Source organism: Phoca vitulina, unplaced genomic scaffold (assembly GCF_004348235.1).
Source record: "Phoca vitulina isolate PV1807 unplaced genomic scaffold, GSC_HSeal_1.0 scaffold1, whole genome shotgun sequence".
Lineage (NCBI taxonomy): Eukaryota > Metazoa > Chordata > Mammalia > Carnivora > Phocidae > Phoca > Phoca vitulina.
In genome coordinates, this window is record NW_022589704.1 from 56,200,194 (window position 1) to 56,223,138 (window position 22,945).

Below are 22,945 nucleotides of genomic sequence, written 5' to 3' on the forward strand. Positions count from 1 at the left end.
TTGGGTATTTACCCAGAAAAAAATGAAAACACCAACTTGAAAAGATATATGCACCCCTATGTTTATTACAGCACTGTTTACAGTAACCACAGAAGTAACTGAAGTGTCTATCAATAGACAAATGGATAAGGAAAATGTGGTGTGTATGTAAATATATACGTATACAATGGAATATTACACAGCCATAAAAAAGGATGAGACTGTGCCGTTTGAGAAAACATGGATAGACTTAGAGGGTATTATGCTAAGTGAAAAAAGTCAGACTGAGAAAGACAAATAACATATAATTCTACTCATAAATGGAATCTAAAAAAAATGAATAAACAAAAAGCAGAATCAGGCCTGTAAATACAGAGAATAACCTGATGATTGCTAGAGGAGAGGAGGGTGGGAGATTCAGCAAAATGGGTGAAGGGGAGAGGGAGATACAGGCCTTGAGTTATGGAGTGAGTAGGTCATGGGAATAAAAGGCACAGCATAAGGAATACAGTCAGTGATACTGTAATAGTGATGTCATGGGACAGATGGTAGCTACATTTGTGAACATAGCATAATGTATAAACTTGTCAAATCACTAAGTTGTATACCTGAAACTAATGTAGCATTGTGTGTCAACTATACTAAAAAAATGTGGGAAGCAGAAAAATACTTATTTGGATTAATTTACAAACTTGTGAAACTGTAAGTGTTTCAATTTTGTGGTTGTTCATTGTGTTATGTGACAGTAGGTACTTTGCCGAGCATATTTGAACTGACCAGGTGTTATTAAATTAGTGTCAATGGGGAACTTCATTTACTGTCATGAACTTAACCATTGTCAGTTATGTGAACTTTAATCAGAAATAGAAACTGACTATCATAACTTGCCCAGTCCCACAGCAGTTTGATGGCTCAGCAGTAGTAAAGTTTTATTGTGGTATTTTGAGCTCAGGGCCTAGAGTGTAATATTTCTGCATGAAAAGAATCACCTTCAACCACTGTGATTGAATGCTGACTGGCTTTGGAAAATTAGCTTTTGCTGCAGACTTGATAATGGTTCTTAATGAATTCAACCTAAGATTGCAAGACAAAACAGTCCTTATGTGCAAAACCTATACTGCTATAAAGTCAATTAGAAAACAAATATCATTGTAATGACACAAAGTAATTTTTAAAAAAGACTGCGAAAAGTTAAAACAAGAAGCAAGATCTCCATTCCCCCCAGAAATTTGCAGCAAGTACATGATCCAAGCTTAATAGTTCCAGCAGTGTTTTTCACACTTGATCTTAGCCAAAAGAGAAGCAATCCAGCAGTGATTTTCAGACTTCAAGAAGTACAAAGGAAATTTCCATATTTCAAAATCCATTTTAACTGTACAGTTGAGGGGCTTCCACTTATCTTCAGTTGAAAGTGATTAACGTGCAACATAATGATAAGAAAAGGCAAATATCAATAGAAGAATTAAAGAATTCTATAAATGCCTTCCAAACAATGAATACTCAATTAAAATCATGTGCTTGAGGATTGATTTCAGTATTTAGCAGTACCTGTATGTGTGAAAAAACATTTTCAAAAATCAGATGTGTCAAATTGTATGACAGATCAACATTAACATATTAATATTTGGAATCAGTTTTGATGATAGGGAACACTAACTTTGAACCTCATTTAAGTGAAATATTATCTACTCACCCAAAAGAAAATAATTCTGTTCTTTTCAGTGATAGACCTATGTTACAAAAAATTGAGCTCAATTATTATTGCATTTGAATTTTCTCAATAAAGACTTGTGGAAATTTGTTTACTCTTTTGCTTTAAAAGTACTGATTGGTTTTGCCTTTTGGCCCATAATGCCTAAAATATTTACTGTCCAGCCCTTTATAGAAAAAGTTTGCTGACTTCTGGATTAAGGGATAAATATTTGGTTGGTCTTCTCTAACTGTAGATGACTATTCTCTTTAAATAGATGTTAGCAGACTTTTTTTTTTCCCCTTTAGTAGCAAGTCGGCTAACACATTAAAAACTAAAATATTTTGAAAAATTATAGTAAAATCTTTGTATAAGTTTGTATTTGGATTTTTACATAAATAATATACTTTGATTTGGGTATTCAGATGTTTGCTACTCTAGAACTTTAATGAAGAAGTAATAATTTTATTTATAAATTTAAAAATTAATAATTACTTATTTTATTTGATAAAATGTTTAGGTCTTTTTAAATTTTGGAAGTTGTTTTATTCTGTGGGGTGCCTGAGTGGCTCAGTCGTTAAGCGTCTGCCTTTGGCTCAGGTCATGATCCCAGAGTCCTGGGATTGAGCCCTGCATCCGGCTCCCTGCTCCACGGGGAGCCTGCTTCTCCCTCTCCCACTCCCCCTGCTTGTGTTCCCTCTCTCGCTGTGTCTCTCTCTGTCAAATAAATAAAATCTTTAAAAAAAAAAAAAAAAGAAAGTTGTTTTATTCTATATAAAGTCAATTTTTCTCTACTTAGCTTTGTAATATATAGGCAACAATATGAAATATATATGTATAAAGATTGAGATAATTTTTATCTGTACACATCAGTGAGAAATTCTAAGATAAGAAAGTTTTCTTATGGTTGCTTAATATATATTATTTGGCATACTATTTTTAAGGTATCTAAGTATCTTAATATCTGATTTAGCTTTGATTTAAATCTTGTTTTCTAGATGAAGCACTGGATGATTTAAAATCCCAGAAGAAAAAAATAGTAAGTTAACTTATTTAAAATTAATTTATATAAAACAAATACATAAGAACTGAATAAACAGCGTTTATCTGTTATACATTATGACCGTCCAAGTAACAAGTATGCTTTTAGATAGCATTTTAATGATGAAGCTGAATTATGAATATTTTTGCTAGTTAATAATGATTGACAGGAAAAGTAGTTATGTGGACTTTTTTTGAATCTGAGAATCTTTGCAGTTGGAAGCTGAGAGGCAACTAAATGAATCATTGGAGGATTAAATGAGGCAGAGGGTAAAAAGGTAGGTATCCAGATTGATTATTAGGGTTTAAAAAAGGATCATCCATCTACATATGTCACTTCTCAGGTTTTCTGGACACAATAAGGCTAGGTAAGCCTAGGAGAGAGGGAATCAAGAAGATTGGTTGTAAAAGTCAAATTTAACATGAAAAGGCTGAAGGAAGGGGGAAAGAAAGAATTTTTTTTTCTTTCATTTTCTATCAGCAGCTCTGATCACATGGGTATCTTGTGGGGTCAGATAGATGTGTCCTTCAGATGTTTGGAAAGGGGGCCAAGCATGAGAGAAGAAGAGCCCTAGATATTTAGAGGGTGTTATCATACTCTCTAATAAGTGAATTGAACTTGTGTTTGACTTGAATTTACATATGCTTTTTTATATAATTATTTTTGAAGTATGAAAATGATAATTGATAACAATGGCTTGTTATGTAGAAACTTATTTAATGAAATTTAATCAGATGCATATGATCAATGTATTTTAGTGTAACATGTAATAAGTAACAATTATGTATGAAACTAATAAAAATAATGAAGGTTAAGATTAATGTAAAAATTGTTCTGTGAGGGCGCCTGGCTGGCTTGGTTGGTAGAGCATGCAACTCTTGATCTTGGGGTTATGAGTTCAACTCCCCACATTGGGCCTAGAGCTTAAAAAAATTGTTTTGTGAATTGGTAATAAAAGACACTGGTCTTGAGGGTTTAAGTGCTTGAAAAATAAAGGAACTTTAATTCTGAGAGGATTTCCTCTTTGAGCTTCTTCAGTGGTCTGTGAGTTATTTATCAACATTGCATTGACATTTTTAATGGTCCTGAAACAGAAATATTCCCTTATTTCTTATTATATTTCTTGCATTCCATGCATTATGTAACAGCCAGAAATTCAAAGTGAGGAAATACTAGTGGTTCTCAGTAATATAGAAGTTGTGATGTGATTGGCTTGGTTTGCTGATGTGATAAAAAGAAGAGCTGATAGAGGTGATCGGAGCCAAGCCCCACTTGTACCAAAATGGAGAAATTTTTATTAAAGTAGAAAATAGAAGGAGGAAGACAAAGAAAAAAGAAGAAAATTAAAAAAAAATTTAAGTGAAGAGAAGCTGACCCAGTATCAGTGCTATCACATGACCAGAAAGCAGAATCTTGGAGAACAGGTGATTGGGCAAAAACTTAATAAGTAACAGAGCCGACTTGGAACTCTGTGAAAAGACAAGCCAAGCTATTTAAACTTCTTCTTTAATAGCCCTTGAAGGAATCACAGCATAAAGCTGCTTCATCTAGGCCTCACAGTTGGAAAATTCAGTTCAGGGTCAACAGTTGTCTATATCTAAATGGTTCAAGAGGCGTCAATATTACAGAATAGTTTAGTGTGTCATGTATCTTGCAGTATGATTAAAGAAAAATAAGTTGGCTGCTCCAACTCATTTTATTAATTAGGGAACACAATTTGCATTGACTTGACTGTTGTTGGTTATGACTGTTGCTACTGGAAACTAGTCCCTGGCCTTTATTACTCAAGCTCTTAATAGAGCTGCTTTGTTTGAGTTGCTTTACACTTTGTTTAGAACAATAGGTGTTAAGGGTGAGTTAGTAAGGAGTATGGTGCTTGCTGATCATTGTGCTGGTAATGAGAGGAAAAAGAAGGGGCACTACTTTTGAACAAAAGCTAAATTTAGGTAATCAAATTGATCTTGTTCATGGATATTTAAGTTTAAACTCTACATTTTTTAGCTTTAAAAATACTTTTATTATTGAAATGCCTGTAGGAAAATAACTATCAGTCTAAAATTATCCAACTCCTATCCCTCCTCTTTCAATAACAAAATGAATACAAATTACATTTACTACTTGACATTTATTAAAGGTGGTTTCCTTAGGGATGCACCTCTTTATTCTGAATAGATTTGTAATATAATTTGTAATTTGTGTAAGTGTAATTTGTAAGAATGAACGTGAATTATTAATTGATTAAAAAGTTAAATTAGGAAAATTGGTATCTTGACAATGTTTTAAATCAAGAACTTAATGTATTTATTTATTAAAATAAAACTAAGAATTAATCTTTAATTATCTAAAAAACTCCCAAGTTTAGATGTGTACATTTTGCTACTCAAAAAAAATTCAGCTTTTAAAAAAAAAATTACTGTTTAATAGATAATCCCTTTGCATCCATGAGCATTCCATCAAACAGTTCAAAATCAAGATCCATCAAAACACGAGTCGAAATTTAAGTGGGTTCATGAAAATGCTGTACTTTTCCAAGAATAGTATTTCTGTTTTTTTTTTTTTTTTAGATTTTATTTATTTATTTCAGAGAGTGTGTGCTAGTGCACAAGGCGGGGTGGGGGGTGGGAGATGAGCAGGGAGGAGGGAGAGGAGAGGGAAGGGAAGGGAGAGAATCTCTAGCAGGCTCCAGAGGCGGGGCTGGGTCTCATGACCCTGAAATCATGACCTGAGTGGAAACCAAGAGTTGACTTACTGAGCTCAACTGACTGAGGTACCCAGGTGCCCCTTAAGAATAGTATTTGTATGTGGTAATTCCTTTCTGGCATTTCTCAGGAATTTATGTTTTTCTGAATCCTGAGAAAAATCAGTTGAGAAATTAGGAACATGGGAGGAAGTGTTATAATTCTCTGAGTATTATAGCCTAACAATTAACTACAAATGTTACTGGTTCAAAGGAATCCACTAATGCCAGTTGAAAGAAAGAGCAAGAAATACTGACATGCTGAGCTATAGGTTAATATGGACATTTGTGGGAACAGGACAGGAGCATGCAGTAGAGAAGTCTTACAATCTAATTAGTCAGTCTTGCTTTTGTGGCCATATTATGTTTTATGGGCCCCGTTTCTTGTTAATGGTGAGTTATTCTTGCAAATAAGTAATAATAAGCTTATACACATGGTATATTTTATGTACAGTCCTGTGAATGACATCCCATGAAATAAATTTTAGAAGCAAAAGAAGTCCTTAAATTAGCAAGTTCAGCATGTAATTCTGTGTAGGGCTGTTGACTTCACTAGTCTGGAAGTTTCAAATGTTATATTTTTATATTACCCAATAACGTTTGCTGCCATTTTCCAGTATTTGAATATTCACTGTAGGCTACAGATCTTTGTAAATACTTTCACAGAAGAAATACAGAGAGAAAAGATGTGACTATTATTTTGGAATACTCCTATGTGAAATCAGAAAATGATGTAAAATCTGAACTAGTAAAAACAATATTGATTTCAGCAGTATAACCAAAATCAGGGTAAGCAGACAGTATTTTCATCATTGTAAAAAAGATGAGTTTAAATAATGCAATGTGTACCCTAACACTTTGAGTTGAAGATGCTTTGGGGCACACTCCTAATAATTTGACCAGTCAATATGTAACAAAAGAAATTTTTCTACATCTAGAATATTTGCCACAAAGCAAAGATCAAGAATATTGGATAGAGCAATTGATGTTTTGTGTGTTTTAAAATTTTATTTCAAGAATGATAATTTAAATATTAAATATTTATAGGATTACCTATTAAAATTAAAAATTTTTTTCTGACATTTGTATTAATGTTCCCTTCTTTTAGTGTTATCTATGATAAAATGTCTATATCAAGTAGAAATAATTTTTACATGTTATTGAAATATGTAATCTTGTCAACATATTGATTCACAATAAACTGTTTATTATTTTCTTTTTTAAATAAAAAGCCCTGAAACTTTTGGTGTAATGTATCACAGAAGAACAATTCACTCATCTTTATATCATTCATTACTATTTAAAATTAAAAAAAAATATTATGAAAAACACAAAGGAACTTCTATCTTAGGGAATTCTGAGAATGTAATACTTCATTCCTGAATCCTGGGATGAATATGTTGGGTATTTGGAAACACTGCTGTTTTCAGACCCATTCTGAATAATTGGGTTATCACTAAAGATTATGTGTTATTGTGTTAGGTACTGTTATAGGCTCTTTATCTTATCTTATTATATTTAAAGTGCCTAACAGTGCTATGAAGAAAATATTAGTGTATCTGCTTTACAAAAAGAGAAACCGAGGGCAGTGGAATTGCTCAGTCTTTCTAGGTAATTAAGAACGGAGATGTGCTTTGAACCCAGATTTTTTCTGACTTCAGAGTTTAAAGTTTATGTTTTTTACTCTGGTCAGAATGTCTCTATTTAAAAGAAGTTATTCACTTAAAATATTGTATGGATACATGTGTTAATTAAGCTATTATGTGAAAAATTTTTGTTAGAAGTGCTAAAGAAAAGGAGAATATATTTACATCTTTTAGTGCTTTAAAAAATGACTTTATTGAAGATACTTTACATGAACATAGACATAAACATGAATACTTGCTGAATGATGTACCAAGTGTTGCAATCATTTGATGAAATTGCATTTTGGTTTTGAGTTTTCTGTGTTGTTTTAAAAATCACAGTGTTATCTAATCTTTTTAAGTCTAGCAGTCATCTTCGTCTAGAACTGTGCTGTCCACATCAGTGGCCAAAAGCCCCATGTATCTTTTAAATTTACATTGTTTAAAATGGAATAAAACTACAATTGCATCCCTCAGTTGCACAAGCAACATTTGTCACATACGGCTTAGTGGTTACTGTATTGTGAAGATAAAAACCATTTCTATCATTCCATAAAGTTCTTTTGCCACAACATTGGTCTAAAACATCAAAAATTAATTTGTAGAGATCAGGGATTTAGTTCATTGATATTCCACGTAGATTCCATATAGACTATGTAGATTTAGGGATATATGCTATGTCCTTTTTCTATCTTGATTCCCAGTTTTTCTCAACTCTAAAGTGACACTGCAAACATTTCCTTTACATCAGAACATTAAACTTACTTGTTTTGAGAATTTATCATAATTTTGAAATAATTAGGAAAATGTTTAGTTTCACTAAACCAAGGTTAAATCATTCATCTAAGCATTTAGCTTCTTAAATGTTGAATTGAGTTTTTAATGAGGAATCCATTAACTACTATTGGGTAGCATATTTTTAACTCTATTTTTTAACTTGGTAAATGTGCTCTGTGTTGTATTCTAAAATAAATGACCTTTTGAATAAATATGACATTTAATGAATCTAAGTGGCTATCAGGGGCCACTGAGAAGGAAAAGGTCCTATTCCAGTTTTTACAAAGCATTTTCTTCTACACATTAGCTATTCATCATAATACAACTGTCTTGTACTAAAATTAAACTTTTTCTGATACTGGGCCATAGCTGCTAAAATGATAGTTTACTAGTTATTGCTTTTTAAATTAAACCCTGTATTAAGCCATAGAGTGGCTTGAGTGTATTGTAAATAAAATGCCATAATAATGAACTGTTTTAATTACAGTCCCTAGTGTGTGTATAGAACTCAGTTAAATTTTTACTTAAATTCTTACTATGGTTTCTTTCCCTCTAAAGTTGTTTGCATCTAAGTAAAAAAGGGGGAGCTTCAGCTTTTAAAGTCATTTGAGCAAATTCCATGGCTGTTCTCCCAGTTAGTGAGTTTTCACTGCATTTGCAGCAAGCTAATTGCTTCTGCTAATAAATAATCTAAAATCGATGCTGACAGCAGTTAATTGGCACAGAGATTTTATTTTGTAAAGCTCTTGGCTAACGACCTTCTTTAAATTAATAGCATTAAGTGCTATGAGGAAATAAATCTGAGGAATTGCCTGTCATTTGCTTGTCATGTCTAATAACTTCCAATAATGAAGGCTGATAGATTTTTGCACATTCCATTATTGAAGTTGGTGCATGTAATTATTCTCCTCATTATATGTAAACAATTAGCAGTATTTGGTATTTCCTTGCAGTAAAGCTGTTAAATACAAGTAACATATTAGAGGTTAGAAGCCATTTTAAAATCTGGATTTTAATTATTTGAATGTAGGAAGTCTTTGATGCTATCTGGATATATTATATGCTGTTTATGCATTGTACTTGAACACTTTTGGAATAGGACTTATAAAAATAAGTTGTGTATGTTTTAAAGTGTGACAATTTATGGAAATTTTTGTTCGTAGCTTGAAGAAGTCATGGAAAAAGAAACTTATAAAACGGCTAAATTAATTCTTGAAAGGTTTGATCCAGACTCAAAGAAAGCAAAGGTAAGGCTGTTATATCACTGCTATTTTATTATAAATAGTGCATTATATTAGGTCACTGTAATAATGTTATCGTAATTGACAGGAGTTTGAGCCGCCATCTGCTGGAGCAGCTGTAACTGCAAGACCTGGACAAGGTAAATAACTTTGTAGAAACTGCTGCTGCTGTTGGAAAGATCCATATTTATCCAAGTGAGTTCAAAAGTGTGATAGAGGTGTGTAAAAACTTACGTAGAATGCTTTTATGTGAATTCATGTTTGGTAACATGGGTTATGACTTGGAGTGGATGGCAATAAATATATTTCATTTTGATTTTTCAGGAATATGTTGAAAAGTAAAGATGTTATCTGTTGAGATTAAATATGTAATTGGTTTTAAGCTTTTGAAATTTAAACAATTTCACCAGTATTTTGTAAGGTTTTTTTCCCCTTTCAAATAAGAATCTCTTAGAATACCTTGTGAAAATTCTTACGGGGCACCTCGGTGGCTCAGTTGGTTAAGCATCCGACTCTTGATTTTGGCTCAGGTCATGATCTCAGGGTCGTGATATTGAGCCCAGCTTCCGGGCTCTACACTCAGAATGGAGTCTGCTTAAGTTTCTCTCTCCCTATCCTTCTGCCCCTCCCCTCCATGCTCTCACTCTCTCTTTCTCTCTCAAATAAATAAATAAATCTTTAAAAAATTCTTACATTTTTATGATTTATTTTTGAGGAATTTAATGAAGATTTTTGTCAAGCTTGAAGTTTCTTCTAAATACTTTAGGAAGATAACATAATTTAGAAATTTTGAATTTCTAATAATTTAGAAAAAATTGGAATTACTGCTATATAATAACATTAACTCTCTTTTTGAAGTTTTATTACCAGATTATTAGAGAAACCATCATTATTATATCATTAAATATTATGTAAAAATTAAAAAGTCATTATTTTAAGTGGCTACATGAAGTAATTCTAAGACTGACATGTGAAAAGATATTTTTGGGTTTGCATTGACTTTCCTCTTTGTTCTCTTCTCTAGAATATAATAATATAGTTTATAAGGCATTTGTTGCAATATAGAATATATTATTTTTAAAAATGTAACTTTTATTCTTATAAATCATCAGAATTGTAACTTGGAGAAGTCAATTCTTTTATAAATGTCCACAAAGACCATGGGTACTAAATAAGCCATAATAGTTTTAGGTTTTCTGATTGGCAGAGCTATATGGAAAGAATCCCACCCACTCCTATTTTCTATAAGTAGGATTTGGTTTATAGAAATATAAGCCTGATGTTTTGATGAATATAAAAGTTTACATATGATTAAAATAAATTAGATACTTGCACTGAAACTCCTGCCTTCATAATCTGTTTAAATTTTTCTATAATTTATACTTTCTAGTAATTTTAAAAAGAGTGGTCTATAGGCCAGGTTTCTATAATTTTTATGATATTTTGTATAACTGGCACTTACTTTTCAAAAAGACTTTATTTTAGCTTGAGGAAATATATTTTTAAATTTGTATTTTGCAGAAAACTGTTGCTGTTACTTAAAAAAATCTGTTCTCTCATTAAAAAAAAGACATATGACCTCTTTACTGACATTCTTAAGTATTTATTAATATTTAGGGAACATAATTTCCTTGAAGAATTAAATTCATTTTTCTTTAGAAGCTTTTGAAACCCAAATACATTTTTTTCCTTCTGATGTCATATTGTAGTTATAGAAAAACCATTGCTGGTCTCTCTGCTCTTGATTCCTGTGGCACTGCTTTTGGATATCCTTTTAGGGAAAATTAACCCTTAGCTATAATATAAATGAATTGTTTATTTAAAAGATGTTTTAAATAATTCTTAGGTACAAACATCATGGAGAATACAGAGATGAATATAATATGGTTTTTTACCTTAAGCTTGTAAGCTTGTTTTTCTTTAAAAAATATTTCTTCTGGAGTGTCCTATTCTAGTATTACTAGTTCTTCCAGGTCTGTAAGTAATTAATTGGTGTTCGGAATTTTTTCCTTATTTAAAAAAATTCTAAACTATATCTCAATTTCATTCTACTTTTTGAGAATTATAATTGAGTTTTGTTGTTTAATCTTTTCAGATCTCTTTTAGGTTCCTATCATTTTGTAGGTGACTTAGTCATACATTCTATTTATGTTTAAGTTCTGTGTTCCTGTGAATTTAGTCAAATATTTATGTCTTTGCTTGAACCATTGTTCATTCATTCTTTCTTTCCTTCCCCTCTTTCTCCTCTCTCCCTCTCTCTTCCTCCCTTTCTTGTCTTTTCCCTGTTTCTGAACTGAAATAGAAAGAGGGGAAAAAGTACTAAATACGTGTGTGTGTGTGTGTGTGTGTGTGTGTAATGCAAGAGAGCTAGTAAAATAAGTACATATATATATTTTACTAGCTTTCTTGCATGATTGCTGAACCAGAACTGTGATTCATGTGTATAAGGTATCTTTTATTTTTTATTACTTAGTGCTAATGATATATATTATGCTGAGATTGATTATAAAATTTGAGAATAGTGTTCTTCGATTTGCTTAGGTTTAGCACTAAAAGGAGTGTGATATTTACTGGACACAATACTAACCTGACCATCTCCTCCTTTTTAATAAAGTTAATCTTTTAGAATATTTTTAGATTTATAGAAAAATTGCAAAGGCAGTACAAAGAATTCCCATATACCCTTGTACCAAGCTTCCGACATCTTACATTAACATAGTACATTTGCTAAAATTAATGAACCACTATTGATTCACTATTATTAACTTAAAGTCCATAGTTTATTCAGATTTCCTTAGTTTTTTATCTCATGTCCTTTTTCTGTTTCAGGATCTCATCCAGGATACCATATTACATTTAGTTGACATGTCTTAGGCTTTTTTGGCTGTGCCAGTTTCTCAGACTCTCCTTGTTTTCCATGACCTTGACAGTACAGTTCTGACCCCTTTTTTATAAGGAATTTTTATTAGTGGGTGCTTAATCTTGGAAAATCAGTGTTATCATTTGATATGAAGGAATAAATGAACATAAAAGGCAGATATATGTGTATATATACATATTTACATTTAGTAGAATGATATGGTACTTCGGTGTTTAGCATTTATTCTAGTTCTGTAGGAATCATAGACTGAGAGTCGGGAAGGCTTGTCCTTAGCAGATTAAAAAGTAATGAAGTTTGGGGGTGCACCTGTGTGGCATTGTCTGTTAAATGTCCAACTCTTGATCTCAGCTCAGGTCTTGATCTCAGGGTCATGAGTTCAAGCCCTGTGTTGGGCTCCATGCTTGGCGTAGAGCCTACTGAAAAAAAAAAAAGTAATAAAGTTTGGATTTAATGAAAAAATGGTATTTGCCAGTGTAATTTTCTGAATAGATTCTAGAAAAAAAAGAAATTGAGATATTTGGGGTTGGTAAGAAATTACATTTCTTTTCAAAGTTTTAATTGCCCTGCAGGAATAAATTTGACTTCTATGTACTAATCTCTGATTTGTTTTTTATTTTTTGGTTTTTTTTTCAATAAATGTTTACTTGAGTGTGTGCTCTTTGCCAGGCATTGTTTTAGGCCCTGGGGACATAATAGGGAACAAAACAAACAAAAACTGTGTGTGTGTGTGTGTGTGTGTGAAATAGCCATATATATGTTTATATATAAAATGTTAGATGGAGGAAAATGAAATAATGCAGAATAGGGAGTGCCTTGGGTAAGGTGGGTGCGTTGAAGTTTTAAATAAGGGTTATCAGGGAAAGCCACATTGATAAATTGACCAAAGATATGAAAGAAGTGAGGGAGTGAGCCATGCAGATATCTGAAGGGAGAACATTGCAGACAGAGGAATTGGCAAGTGCAAAGACTGAGTAGACAGCAGGCCCAGATTGCTCTGGAAATAACAAGACCAGTATGGCTGCACTGGATTGAACAATGGGGAGACTAGTAGGAGGGGCAGTAAGAGGAAAGAAAGGATCATACCATGTAGGGCCTTATCGAGTGTAGACCATTTTAAGAATTTCAGTTTTCAATTACTTTAAAAAAATTTGGTTTTTGTTTTGAGCAGAGGATTGACATGATCTAAATTATGTTTTAAAGGGAAGGTTACTCTATTGAGGCTGTAAAGGGAGCAAAGGTAGAAGCAGGGAGACTACTTGGGAACCTATTGTAGTAATCTAGGAAAGCATTGATGTTGGCTTGGACCATGGACCTTCAGTAACAGTGGAGGTGGTTTAAGAAGTAGTCAGATTCTGCATATATTTTAAAGTTCGAACCCAGAAGATTTCCTGATGGATTGGATATGGGGTGGGAGAAGGAGGAATCAGAGATAACTTAGGATTTTGGCCTGAGTAACTGGGAAGATGGAATTGTCATTTACCAAGATGTTATAAATTGCAAGAGGAACACTTTTTGGGGAAAAGGGAAGTTTGAGGTGATGTGGTGAAGAACAGGGTTTCATTTTGGACATGTACATTTGAGATGCCAGACATTCAAGTAGATATTTTAAGGAAGCAGTAGAATATAAGTCTGGCAAACAGGAATTATCTGGGTTGGAGATTTAATCTGGGTATCATCAATATGTGGATGGTATTAAAACCCGTGAGATTACCAAGGATGTAAACATGGAGAAAAAAGAGAAAAGGACCAAGACTGCCCTGGAGCACTCTAACCTTAAGATGTTGAGAGTAATGAAGAGGAACCATAAAGAGAAACTGAGAAATGGTCAGTGAGAGCAAATCCTGGAGAATGTGGGGTCCTGGATGCTAACTAAAGAGAGTGTTTCAAAGTAGTGATCACCTATGAGAAATACTGCCAGTTAGTTGAGAGTCGAGAATTGAACATTGATTTTAACAATGTTGAGGTCCATAGTGACCTTGAAAATAAAGGTTTTGGTGGAAGAATGAGGGCAAGAGCCTGATTAGAGTGGGCTTAAGAAAATAGGGGAGTAGAGAGGTTGGAGACAGAAGAGACTATTCTTTGAATGAGAGGGAATGGAAAAATGGGTAGCTGGACGGGGAAAGATTATGCGTATGTGGGTGAACATAGGCTGTATGAAAGAAATAGCATGTTTGTATGCTACTGGGAATGGCCTAGAAGACACATAATAATTGATGATGGAAAGAGTGGACACAGTTGATGGAAGACTGTCCATAAGGAGGCAAGAAGGGATAGGATTTAGTGTACAAGTGTGGGGGTTAGCTTTTGATGGGAGTGTGCATAGTTCATCAATAGTAAGGAGTGAAGACAGAGAACATGGGCAGATACAGGTAAGTGGTGGGAATTGTCTTTTGATTGTATCTGTATTCTAAATGAGAGTGAGAATGGGGAAGATGTTGTTGGGGGCCTGAAGAGAATATATAAAATAAATCTCTAGGGGGATGAGAGAGTAAATGGATTAGGAAAATGTAGGAATGCCAGGGACACTAATGTCCCCTTAAAGTTAACAGTCATGAATTTGGGGCACCTGGGTGGCTCAGTTGGTTAAGAATCCGACTCTTGGTCTCAGCTCAGGTGTTGATCTCAAGGTCATGAGTTCAAGCCCCACGTTGGGCTCCACGCCCAGTGTGGAGCCCTACTTACAAAGAAGGAAAAGAAGAAGGAAGGAAGGAAGAAAGAAAAAGAAAGAAAGGAAAGGAAGGAAGGAAGAAAGAAAAGAAAGAAGAAGGAAAGAAAGAGTAAGTAAGTTAGGTGACAGTCATGAATTTAAAGCATGGTTGTGCATGCTTTCCAGTTGTGTTTAGCTGTATGGGTACAGGCGTGGAGTACGAAGAGAGTTGGTCTACAAGGTTGGGGTTTTACCTAATGGATTAAATGAAGTGATAAAGGGGCAAGGGAGGTGAAATTGTTCACAAGGGAGTGATTATAACAATGTATTATCGGATCTAAGATGATCATGAGGGAAATAAGGACATGAGAGGAGGATGATGGACAGTCGGAGGTGTTGGTAGTATTAATATAGGGGTCTGCAAACTACAAGATCTGTTTAATATGGCTCTTGACCTTAGAACTGGTTTTACATTTTTCAAGTGTTCTAAAAAATAAGAAAGAAGAATAAGAATATGCAAGAGAAACTGTATGTGGTCCGCAAAGCCTAAAATATTTACTATCTAACACTTTACAAAAAAAGTTTGCTGACCCCTTTAATAACAGTGGATCATAGATCCTCTTGGAATTGAAAGAATAATAGAGGAATTAATCTGGAAAGGTAACTGTGGTTTCAGAGTGGGATGCTTGAACTTGAAAAGGGTGCAGTTATCCTTAATGGCAAGGTTCTAGGATTAGGTTATGACTATAAATCCTTAACAGACTCTCCTATATTTGTTTCAAAGGAAGCTATATATGCATTCTTTTTTACCTTTGTACATAACCCTGCATCTCTACTAATGAAGTTAACAAAAGAAAAGTCAATTATATTCTCCCACAGCTAAATTTGAAATCAATAAGTATTGCAGAAAAATTTAATGGCTCTAGAAAATGGATTATAATTTATTAAGTAGGTTTTTAGAGTTTACTCACTTGTGTTCCATGGCATATATGGAAGATTAAAGTAGAAATCACTAATCTTTTTTGATCTTGATAGCAGAGGGAATGATACTTCATATTTCGCTGTTTTGGGGGATGTATGTCTGATTAAGAAAATCTGGAAAACACTGGTAAAACAGTAAAACACTGGTAAAACAGTAAATTCACTTTTTTGCAGTGTTCTTTACTTAAGTGTCATATCTATACTGTTACAGTTATCTATTGTATAACAAGCCACCCCAAAACTTAGTGGCTTAGAACAATATTAATTTGTTTTGCTCATGAATTTGCAGTGTTGGCAAGTTTGGTAAAGATTGTTCATGTCTGCCTCACATCTCTTGGAGCTACCTGATTGGGCCTGGAAGATATACTACCAAGATGGCTTATACACATGGCTGACAAGTTGGTGCTGGCACTTAGTTCCTCTCCACATAGACTTCTCTCATGGGGTCAGTTGGACTTGCTCCAATGTGGTGACTGGGTTCTAAGAGCAAGCAGCCCAAGAGACAGAAAGTAGTCCGGAAAACTGGGGCACCTATATTCTCTTGGTTAAACGGTAACAGAGCACAGATTCAAGGGAGGAGATATAGACATCCTCCCTTCCCCATTTGATGGGAGGCAAATCAAAGAATTTTGGACCTCTATTATAAAACTGCCACATGTACCTTAGTACAGGTAACAAAGGCATTTAGATCCCCATCCATTTTTCAGTGTTCTTAAATGCCACCATTACCATGAACCCTCCCTGTATCCCATCACCGAATTTAATCTCCCCATTCTTGGACCCTCCATGGTACTTTGTTGGTTCCTTTTTTTATGGCACTTACCTGGTGTTTCATGGTTTTGTGTTATCTTTGCTTGCCACCGCTATATGCAACTCTGCATTCCATTCAGTAGTGCCTTGCTCAGAGTGGTTGCTTAATAAATATGTTGAGTTGAAGGAAATAAAAGAAAACTTTTTTTTTTTAGAATTATTGAATTTTATTTAAATGTTGTAAAGTAGTAATTTACCAAATGGGACCTTGATGAACTGCAAGGTACAGGTTGTCTAAAGTCAAAAGAGGTAGGAGTCAAATTAAAGTAGAAATAAATCATCAAGGTGATGAAAAAAAGTAAATGTTGAGATAAAGAACTATAAAGCAAAACATATTCTTTTTTTAATTGAAGTATAATTGACATACAACATTAAATTAGTTTTAGGTGTACAACATAGTGATTTGACAATTGTGTGCATTACAAAAGACTCTCCAAGCTAAGTGTAGTTACCATCTGTCACCATACAAAGTTATTGCAATATTGTTGACTGTATTCCCTATAGTGTACTTTTCATCCCAGTGACTTCTTTGTTTTATAATTGTTAATTTATATCTCTTAATCCCCTTCACCTATTTTCCCTCCCTGCCCCCATTCTCTGGCAACCACCAGTTTGTTCTTTGTATTTATGAGTCTATTTTTTATTTTGTTTGTTCATTTGTTTTGTTTTTTTAGATTCCACATATAAGTGAAATCATATGGTAACTTGCCTTTTTCTGTATGACTTATTTCACTTAGTATAATACCCTCTAGGTCCATCCATATTGTTGCAAATGGCAAGATCTCATCCTTTTTGATGGCTGAGTAATATTCCGCTATATGCATATGTGTGTGTGTGTATGTATGTATGTATGTATCTATTTATATCACATCTTCTTGATCCATTCATCTGCTGATGGGCACTTAGGTTGCTTCTATGTCTTGGCAATGATGCATTGAACATAAGGGTGCATATAACTTTTCAGAAAATTAGTGTTTTTGTTTTTTTCTGGTAAATACTCAGAAGTGGAAGTTGTATGGTATTTCTACTTTTAATTTTTTATTTTTTTGAGGAACCTCTATACTGTTTTCCACAGTGACTGCACCAATTTACATTCCTACAAGCAGTTTACAAGGGTTTCCTTTCTTCCACATCCTTGCCAACACTTGTTATTTCTTGTCTTTTTGATACTAGCCATTCTGACTAGTGTGAGGTGATATCTCATTGTGGTGTTGATATTCATTTCCTTGATGATTAGTGATGTTGAGTTTCTTTTCATATGTCTGTTGGCCATCTGTATGTCTTCCTTGGAAAAATGTCTACTCAGGTCGTCTGCTTATTTTTAAATTGGATTATTTGTTTATAAATAATATAAGCAAAATATATTCTTAATTTAAAAAGCAGAAGAATGAAATAGTAAACTAGAGGCTGGCAAATGGTATATGTGATTAGCATATTTTCTGCTTGAAGGTAACTTGTTTGTATGATCTGAAGTTAGGCTGAAATTCTCAATGTAGCAGGCAACACATATTTAGCTGATGAACAGTCTTAATTCTATCTGCATCTTAATTCCCCTTATATGTAGCATAACATACATAGGTTCTGAGGATGAGGATGTGGACATGTTTGGGAGGCCATTATTCTGCCTACTGCACCATCTAAGTTGGGTAATAGGCAGTTGGAAATAGTTGCATTGAAATGCAAGAGGAAAGTAAATTTATTTCATGCATGTTAAGCTCATACTCTATGCTAGTTACTTGCCAAATCCTGGGGCTGCAAAGATGCAGTTTTTCTCTAGGAGCTCTTGGTTCAAAAGAGTACGCACACGTAAATAATCTTAACATACTAAGGACTGCAGTGAAGGTAGGTACAAATCATAATGCATTATAAATTTTAGTAACAATTTGCTTTGAGAATGTATTGGGAAAGGACTCTTCACATGCAAAGATAAGAAGAGAGAAACAAGTTGGTACCTTTAGGGACTGCAAATAGTGCTATATGCCTGAAAAAGGGAGGTAGTGTTTATGTGAGGGAGGGATAATTATGAAATATTTTGTATGCAACATTATGGAGTTTGGGACTTTATCTTATATGCAACACGGAAAGCCTCTGGAGGCTTTGCATTTTAGAACACTTTTTTTTTTTTTTTTTTTTGGTAATATGGAGAATGGATTGGAGAGAGCAAGGCTGAAGACATGGAATTGATTAGGATATGTTCTAATATAGGAAAGAGGTAAAGGCCTGCACTACATAAAGTTGTGGCAAAGAAGTTGGAAAAGAAGAGATTTAAAAGATAATTAAGATTTAAGAGTAGACTGACAAGATTTGCATAGTGGGGAGTGGGAGGAGGGGTCCAGATATCACCTAGGTTTTTGGCAACTGGTTAGATGTTGGTGTTTTAAGCAAGATAAGAAACATAAGAATTGGAGTAGTAGGTTTATGTAGAAAACGATGGATTTGCTTTTGGCTTTGTTGAGGCAAGTGACATCCAGGTGGTATGGTTTATAGGTAATTGATTATTTTATATGGAGCTCAGGAAAAGGGTTAAGGTTATAGGTACAATTAGGAATCATTGGGACTTATAGATGATAGTTCTTCAAACCATGGGATTGAATGAAATTGCCCAGGGAGAGAAAATAGAGTAAGAAGGCTATGGCAGAACCCCCGGGAATTAAATGTAAGGGTAGAGGGAGAAAGGAGGAACTCAGGAAAAAGACAGAAGGAATGATTAGAGTTAAAAGCAGAACTAAACTGGTGTCTAGAAAGTTGAAGTGTAGTAGGGATGGCATCTGCTGTCATAGTCTGCAAAGGGTCAAGTTAAGTAGAAGACAAATGAGGTCATCGAATCTGATAGGTTGCACAGAGTTGAGGGCACTGTTGTAATAAAAACTGGGATTTGTATCCTGCCTCCATCTCTTATTTACTGTGAGACTTTTGGCAAGTTACTTAGCTTCTGAGCTTTGGTTTCTTCTTTTGAAAACCGAGGGTTGGAATTATCTCAAAGAGTTGGTCTAAATATTAGGTGACATTAGTAAACTCACATTAAGCACCTGTTATAGTTCCTGGCAGATAATAGGGATTTGAAAAGAGTAGCTGTAACAGTAATGGTGATAAGTTTGTTGGTAACCAAACCAATGGTGCCTTCAGTGGTAAGTGATTCTGTGGTAGCTAAGAAAGAGGACAAAAAACAGATTGTGTTAGGTCGAGGAGTGAAATGTTGGGGAAGTTTCTTTCTTCCTTTTTTTCCTTTCTTTTCTTTCTTTCCTTTCTTTCTTTCTCTCTCTCTCTCTCTCTTTCTTTCCTCCCCAAAGCTTTGCCTCTATGGAAAGGAAGAGGTTATGGAGTCATTTTGTTACTAAAAAGTCATGCACCTATTGAGAAAACAATTTAAGTAGAGAAGTAGGGCTGAGTTTAAAGTAGCTTATTATGAGTAGGATATGTAGAAGATGATACAGTGAATATAGACCTTCGAGAACTTTTTGAAAGTAAAAGGAAGAGATGCCAGGTGCATGGTCCTTATTTTGATTATTTAAAGGAATCATATAAATTTAAACAATAGAGACCAGAATTTATATAAATTTAAAAATAGAAACTCTCCTGAAGCTATATCCCCATGTCTCACTCAACTACATTTAATAATCACTTATAAAGAGCCAAATTCACCCTAAATTTAAGAATATCCACTTTTGCATATGTGAATCATTCAAAGGCTTTTTCTTGATGCTTTTTCTTATGAGGCTTAGAACTGGACATAACGTTGAGAAAACCTTTGACCAGTGCTAGAGAAAATATGAGGATTGTCTTTGTAGTTTTGCCAACACTTTAAAGAAATTTGAAACCCAGAGTGGATACAAGACTTTTTTAGTTTGCATAAGGAACTGGTGGTATTGGCTAGGATGAAAATCCAGGCCTCCTAACTATAGTGTGGTATTCTTCCTACTATAGCTTAATACCAAAACGAAGATAAAACCCTCTACAAACAATCAGTGTTTAAAAATCTGATAAATCAAGAGGATTATTTGTCTTATAGAACATTTATCTCAAGAATTATTTAAGAGCAAGCTAGAGTAGGTTTAAGTTTTTGCATAAATTTTGAATTTACACATTTAAATAAGTTCACAAATAAGTTTAGGAAAACATTTAATTTGTACATTAATATCTACACTTTATTTTAATTTTTGCTTTAGAAATTCTAGATTGCTTAGCTTTTGATTTATTGTAATCTCTGGAACCTTTAGATGAATACTACTTCTAATAGTTTTTGCTTATTAAGTACTTATTAAGTACCTGTGCTTTGGTTAAGCCCTTTGCATTGCTTATCTCATTTAATTTTTACAACAGTTAAGAGGTAAGTATTCCTGTTAAAAGGAAGCTGAACTGAGATTTGTCAGCAACTTGGAAAAGGCTGCATGTACATCTAATAAATAGGGTGGAGCTGAAATTTAAATCAACACAGCTTGATCCCAGAATCTGCTTTTTTTTTCTTTGTAGTTTCAAGTTTTTATTTGAATTCCAGTTAGTTAACATACAGTGTAATATTAGTTTCAGGTGTAGAATTTAGTGATTCATCACTTACATACAACACCCTGTGCTCATCACAAGTGCTGTCCTTAATCCCCATCACCCATTTAACCTATCTCCACCCTGCCTACCCACCTCTCCTACAGCAACCCTCTGTTCTCTGTAGTTAAGAGTCTGTTTTATGGATTGCCTCTTTTTCCCCCCTCTATATTAATCTGTTTTGTTTCTTAAATTCCACGTGTGAGTGAAATCATATGGTATTTGTCTTTAACTTATTTCAAGCAGAGTCTGTGCTTTTTAACAACTATCTTGTTTCATCATTATTTTAACTGACTGAGCCACCCAGGCGCCATTTTATCATTATTTTAAACTTTGTTTTCTTTTGTTTATTGTAATATAGAAGTTTTAAATCTCATTTAGATTCTGTTTGCTTCATTTTGAATTTAAAAATATAGACATGTACTCATACTTGGTGGGTGTAATTTTTATTGAATTAGTGATTGATCACTGATAAGGATGTTGAAACATCCTCCAGTCAAGAATTGAACTTATGGAACACTCCTTATGATACTTTATCAGATTGGTGTGAAATGCTTGGTAAATCTTTTTTGTGGGATGGTATTTTACATTTAAATGCAGGAAAAGTTAAATATAACCGATAAAATACTTTGTTGAATAACAAAGTTTTTAGAGTTACTGTATTACAGAGTATTTGTGAATGGCAAATCTTAGATGATTTAAATGATAAATCTTAGATGTTTTAAATTGAGACTACCAGAATATTTCATAACACCTTACCAAATATAGACTTGGTGTTGTATTGCTAGCTATTTTCACTTATTGATATTGTAACTCTGTTACTTGGTTTTCCTTTGAAAACAATGAAACTATGTTTTCTCCCTTTCCTGACTCTTTTATGTCATTTTTCTCCTTTTTCTGTCTAAATTTAGATTCAGAAATTATTAAGCCAAGTCTCTTTCGTGGAATGCTAGACATGGTGTCCTTTGTTAACCTAGCTAGTTATAGACCTCAACTTTCAGTAGTTCATGAGTGATATGAGTGATGTATGTTAAAAGGGTACTTTAATTGTCCCAGGGTAGATGCACATTCAGAGAAAGCAATTTCAAGTCTTTGTTCAAGAAGTGAAAGAATAATAACTACTTTTAATATAGTTTGATACATGTTAAACTTTTATTTATCTGGAAGAAAAATGTCATTTTGTAGAGTTATGTTTTAGCTGAAAATTGGCTAAAAAATGATTTACAGTATTTGATACCTTGTTTTTGTTTTTTGTATTTTTTTTTTTAAGATTTTATTTATTTATTTGATAGAGAAAGACACAGCGAGAGAGGGAACACAAGCAGGGGGAGTGGGAGAGGGAGAAGCAGGCTTCCTGCTGAGCCTGATGCGGGGCTCGATCCCAGGACCCTGGGATCAGGACCTGAGCTGAAGGCAGACGCTTAACGACTGAGCCACCCAGGTGCCCTGATACCTTTTTTTAAAAAAATTAATTTAAATGACCAAATCTTAATATAATTTCAATGATCTTAGTGCCTTTTGTAGCATTTTTTTTTTTTTTTAAAGTAGGCTCCATGCCCAATGTGGGGCTTCAATTCACAACCCTGAGATTGAGTTGCATGCTTTCCCAACTGAGCCAGCCAGGGGCCCCTCAATACCTTTTGCAGCATTTCATGGCTTTCCCAATGTGTAAGCACCTTTTAAGGTGTTCCTTGTGAGTAAAAGATAATTAAGTAACCAGCTAATTCGCAGGAGATATTAGGATACAGTTAGATCAGGTAAGATCTGAAAATTCTATATAAACTGCACGGAAAATAGTCAGATATAAAGGTAGTTCCATTTATATCATGATGATCTGCTTGTAATTTATTATTTCAGTGGCTAGGTTAGAGACTAAATTAAGAGCCAGAGGAAAATTAGTTTGTCTTAGTAATTACAGCTCACTAACTGGTCATTTGAAAATACTTTGTGTGGGGGCACCTGGGTGGCTCAGTCGGTTAAGCGTCTGCCTTCAGCT

At 33.9% G+C, this 22,945-nt stretch overlaps 1 protein-coding gene across 2 annotated transcripts in view; it reads left to right on the forward strand.

Moving 5' to 3' along the window:
• LNPK (lunapark, ER junction formation factor) overlaps window positions 1-22,945 on the forward strand; it is a 77,750-nt gene that overhangs the window by 33,718 nt on the left and 21,087 nt on the right. For both annotated transcript variants that reach the window (XM_032407638.1, XM_032407628.1), the window contains exons 6-8: window positions 2,668-2,708; window positions 9,014-9,097; window positions 9,180-9,231. In XM_032407638.1, coding sequence (XP_032263529.1) covers window positions 2,668-2,708; window positions 9,014-9,097; window positions 9,180-9,231 — 177 coding nt within the window. The remainder of the gene's footprint in view (window positions 1-2,667; window positions 2,709-9,013; window positions 9,098-9,179; window positions 9,232-22,945) is intronic.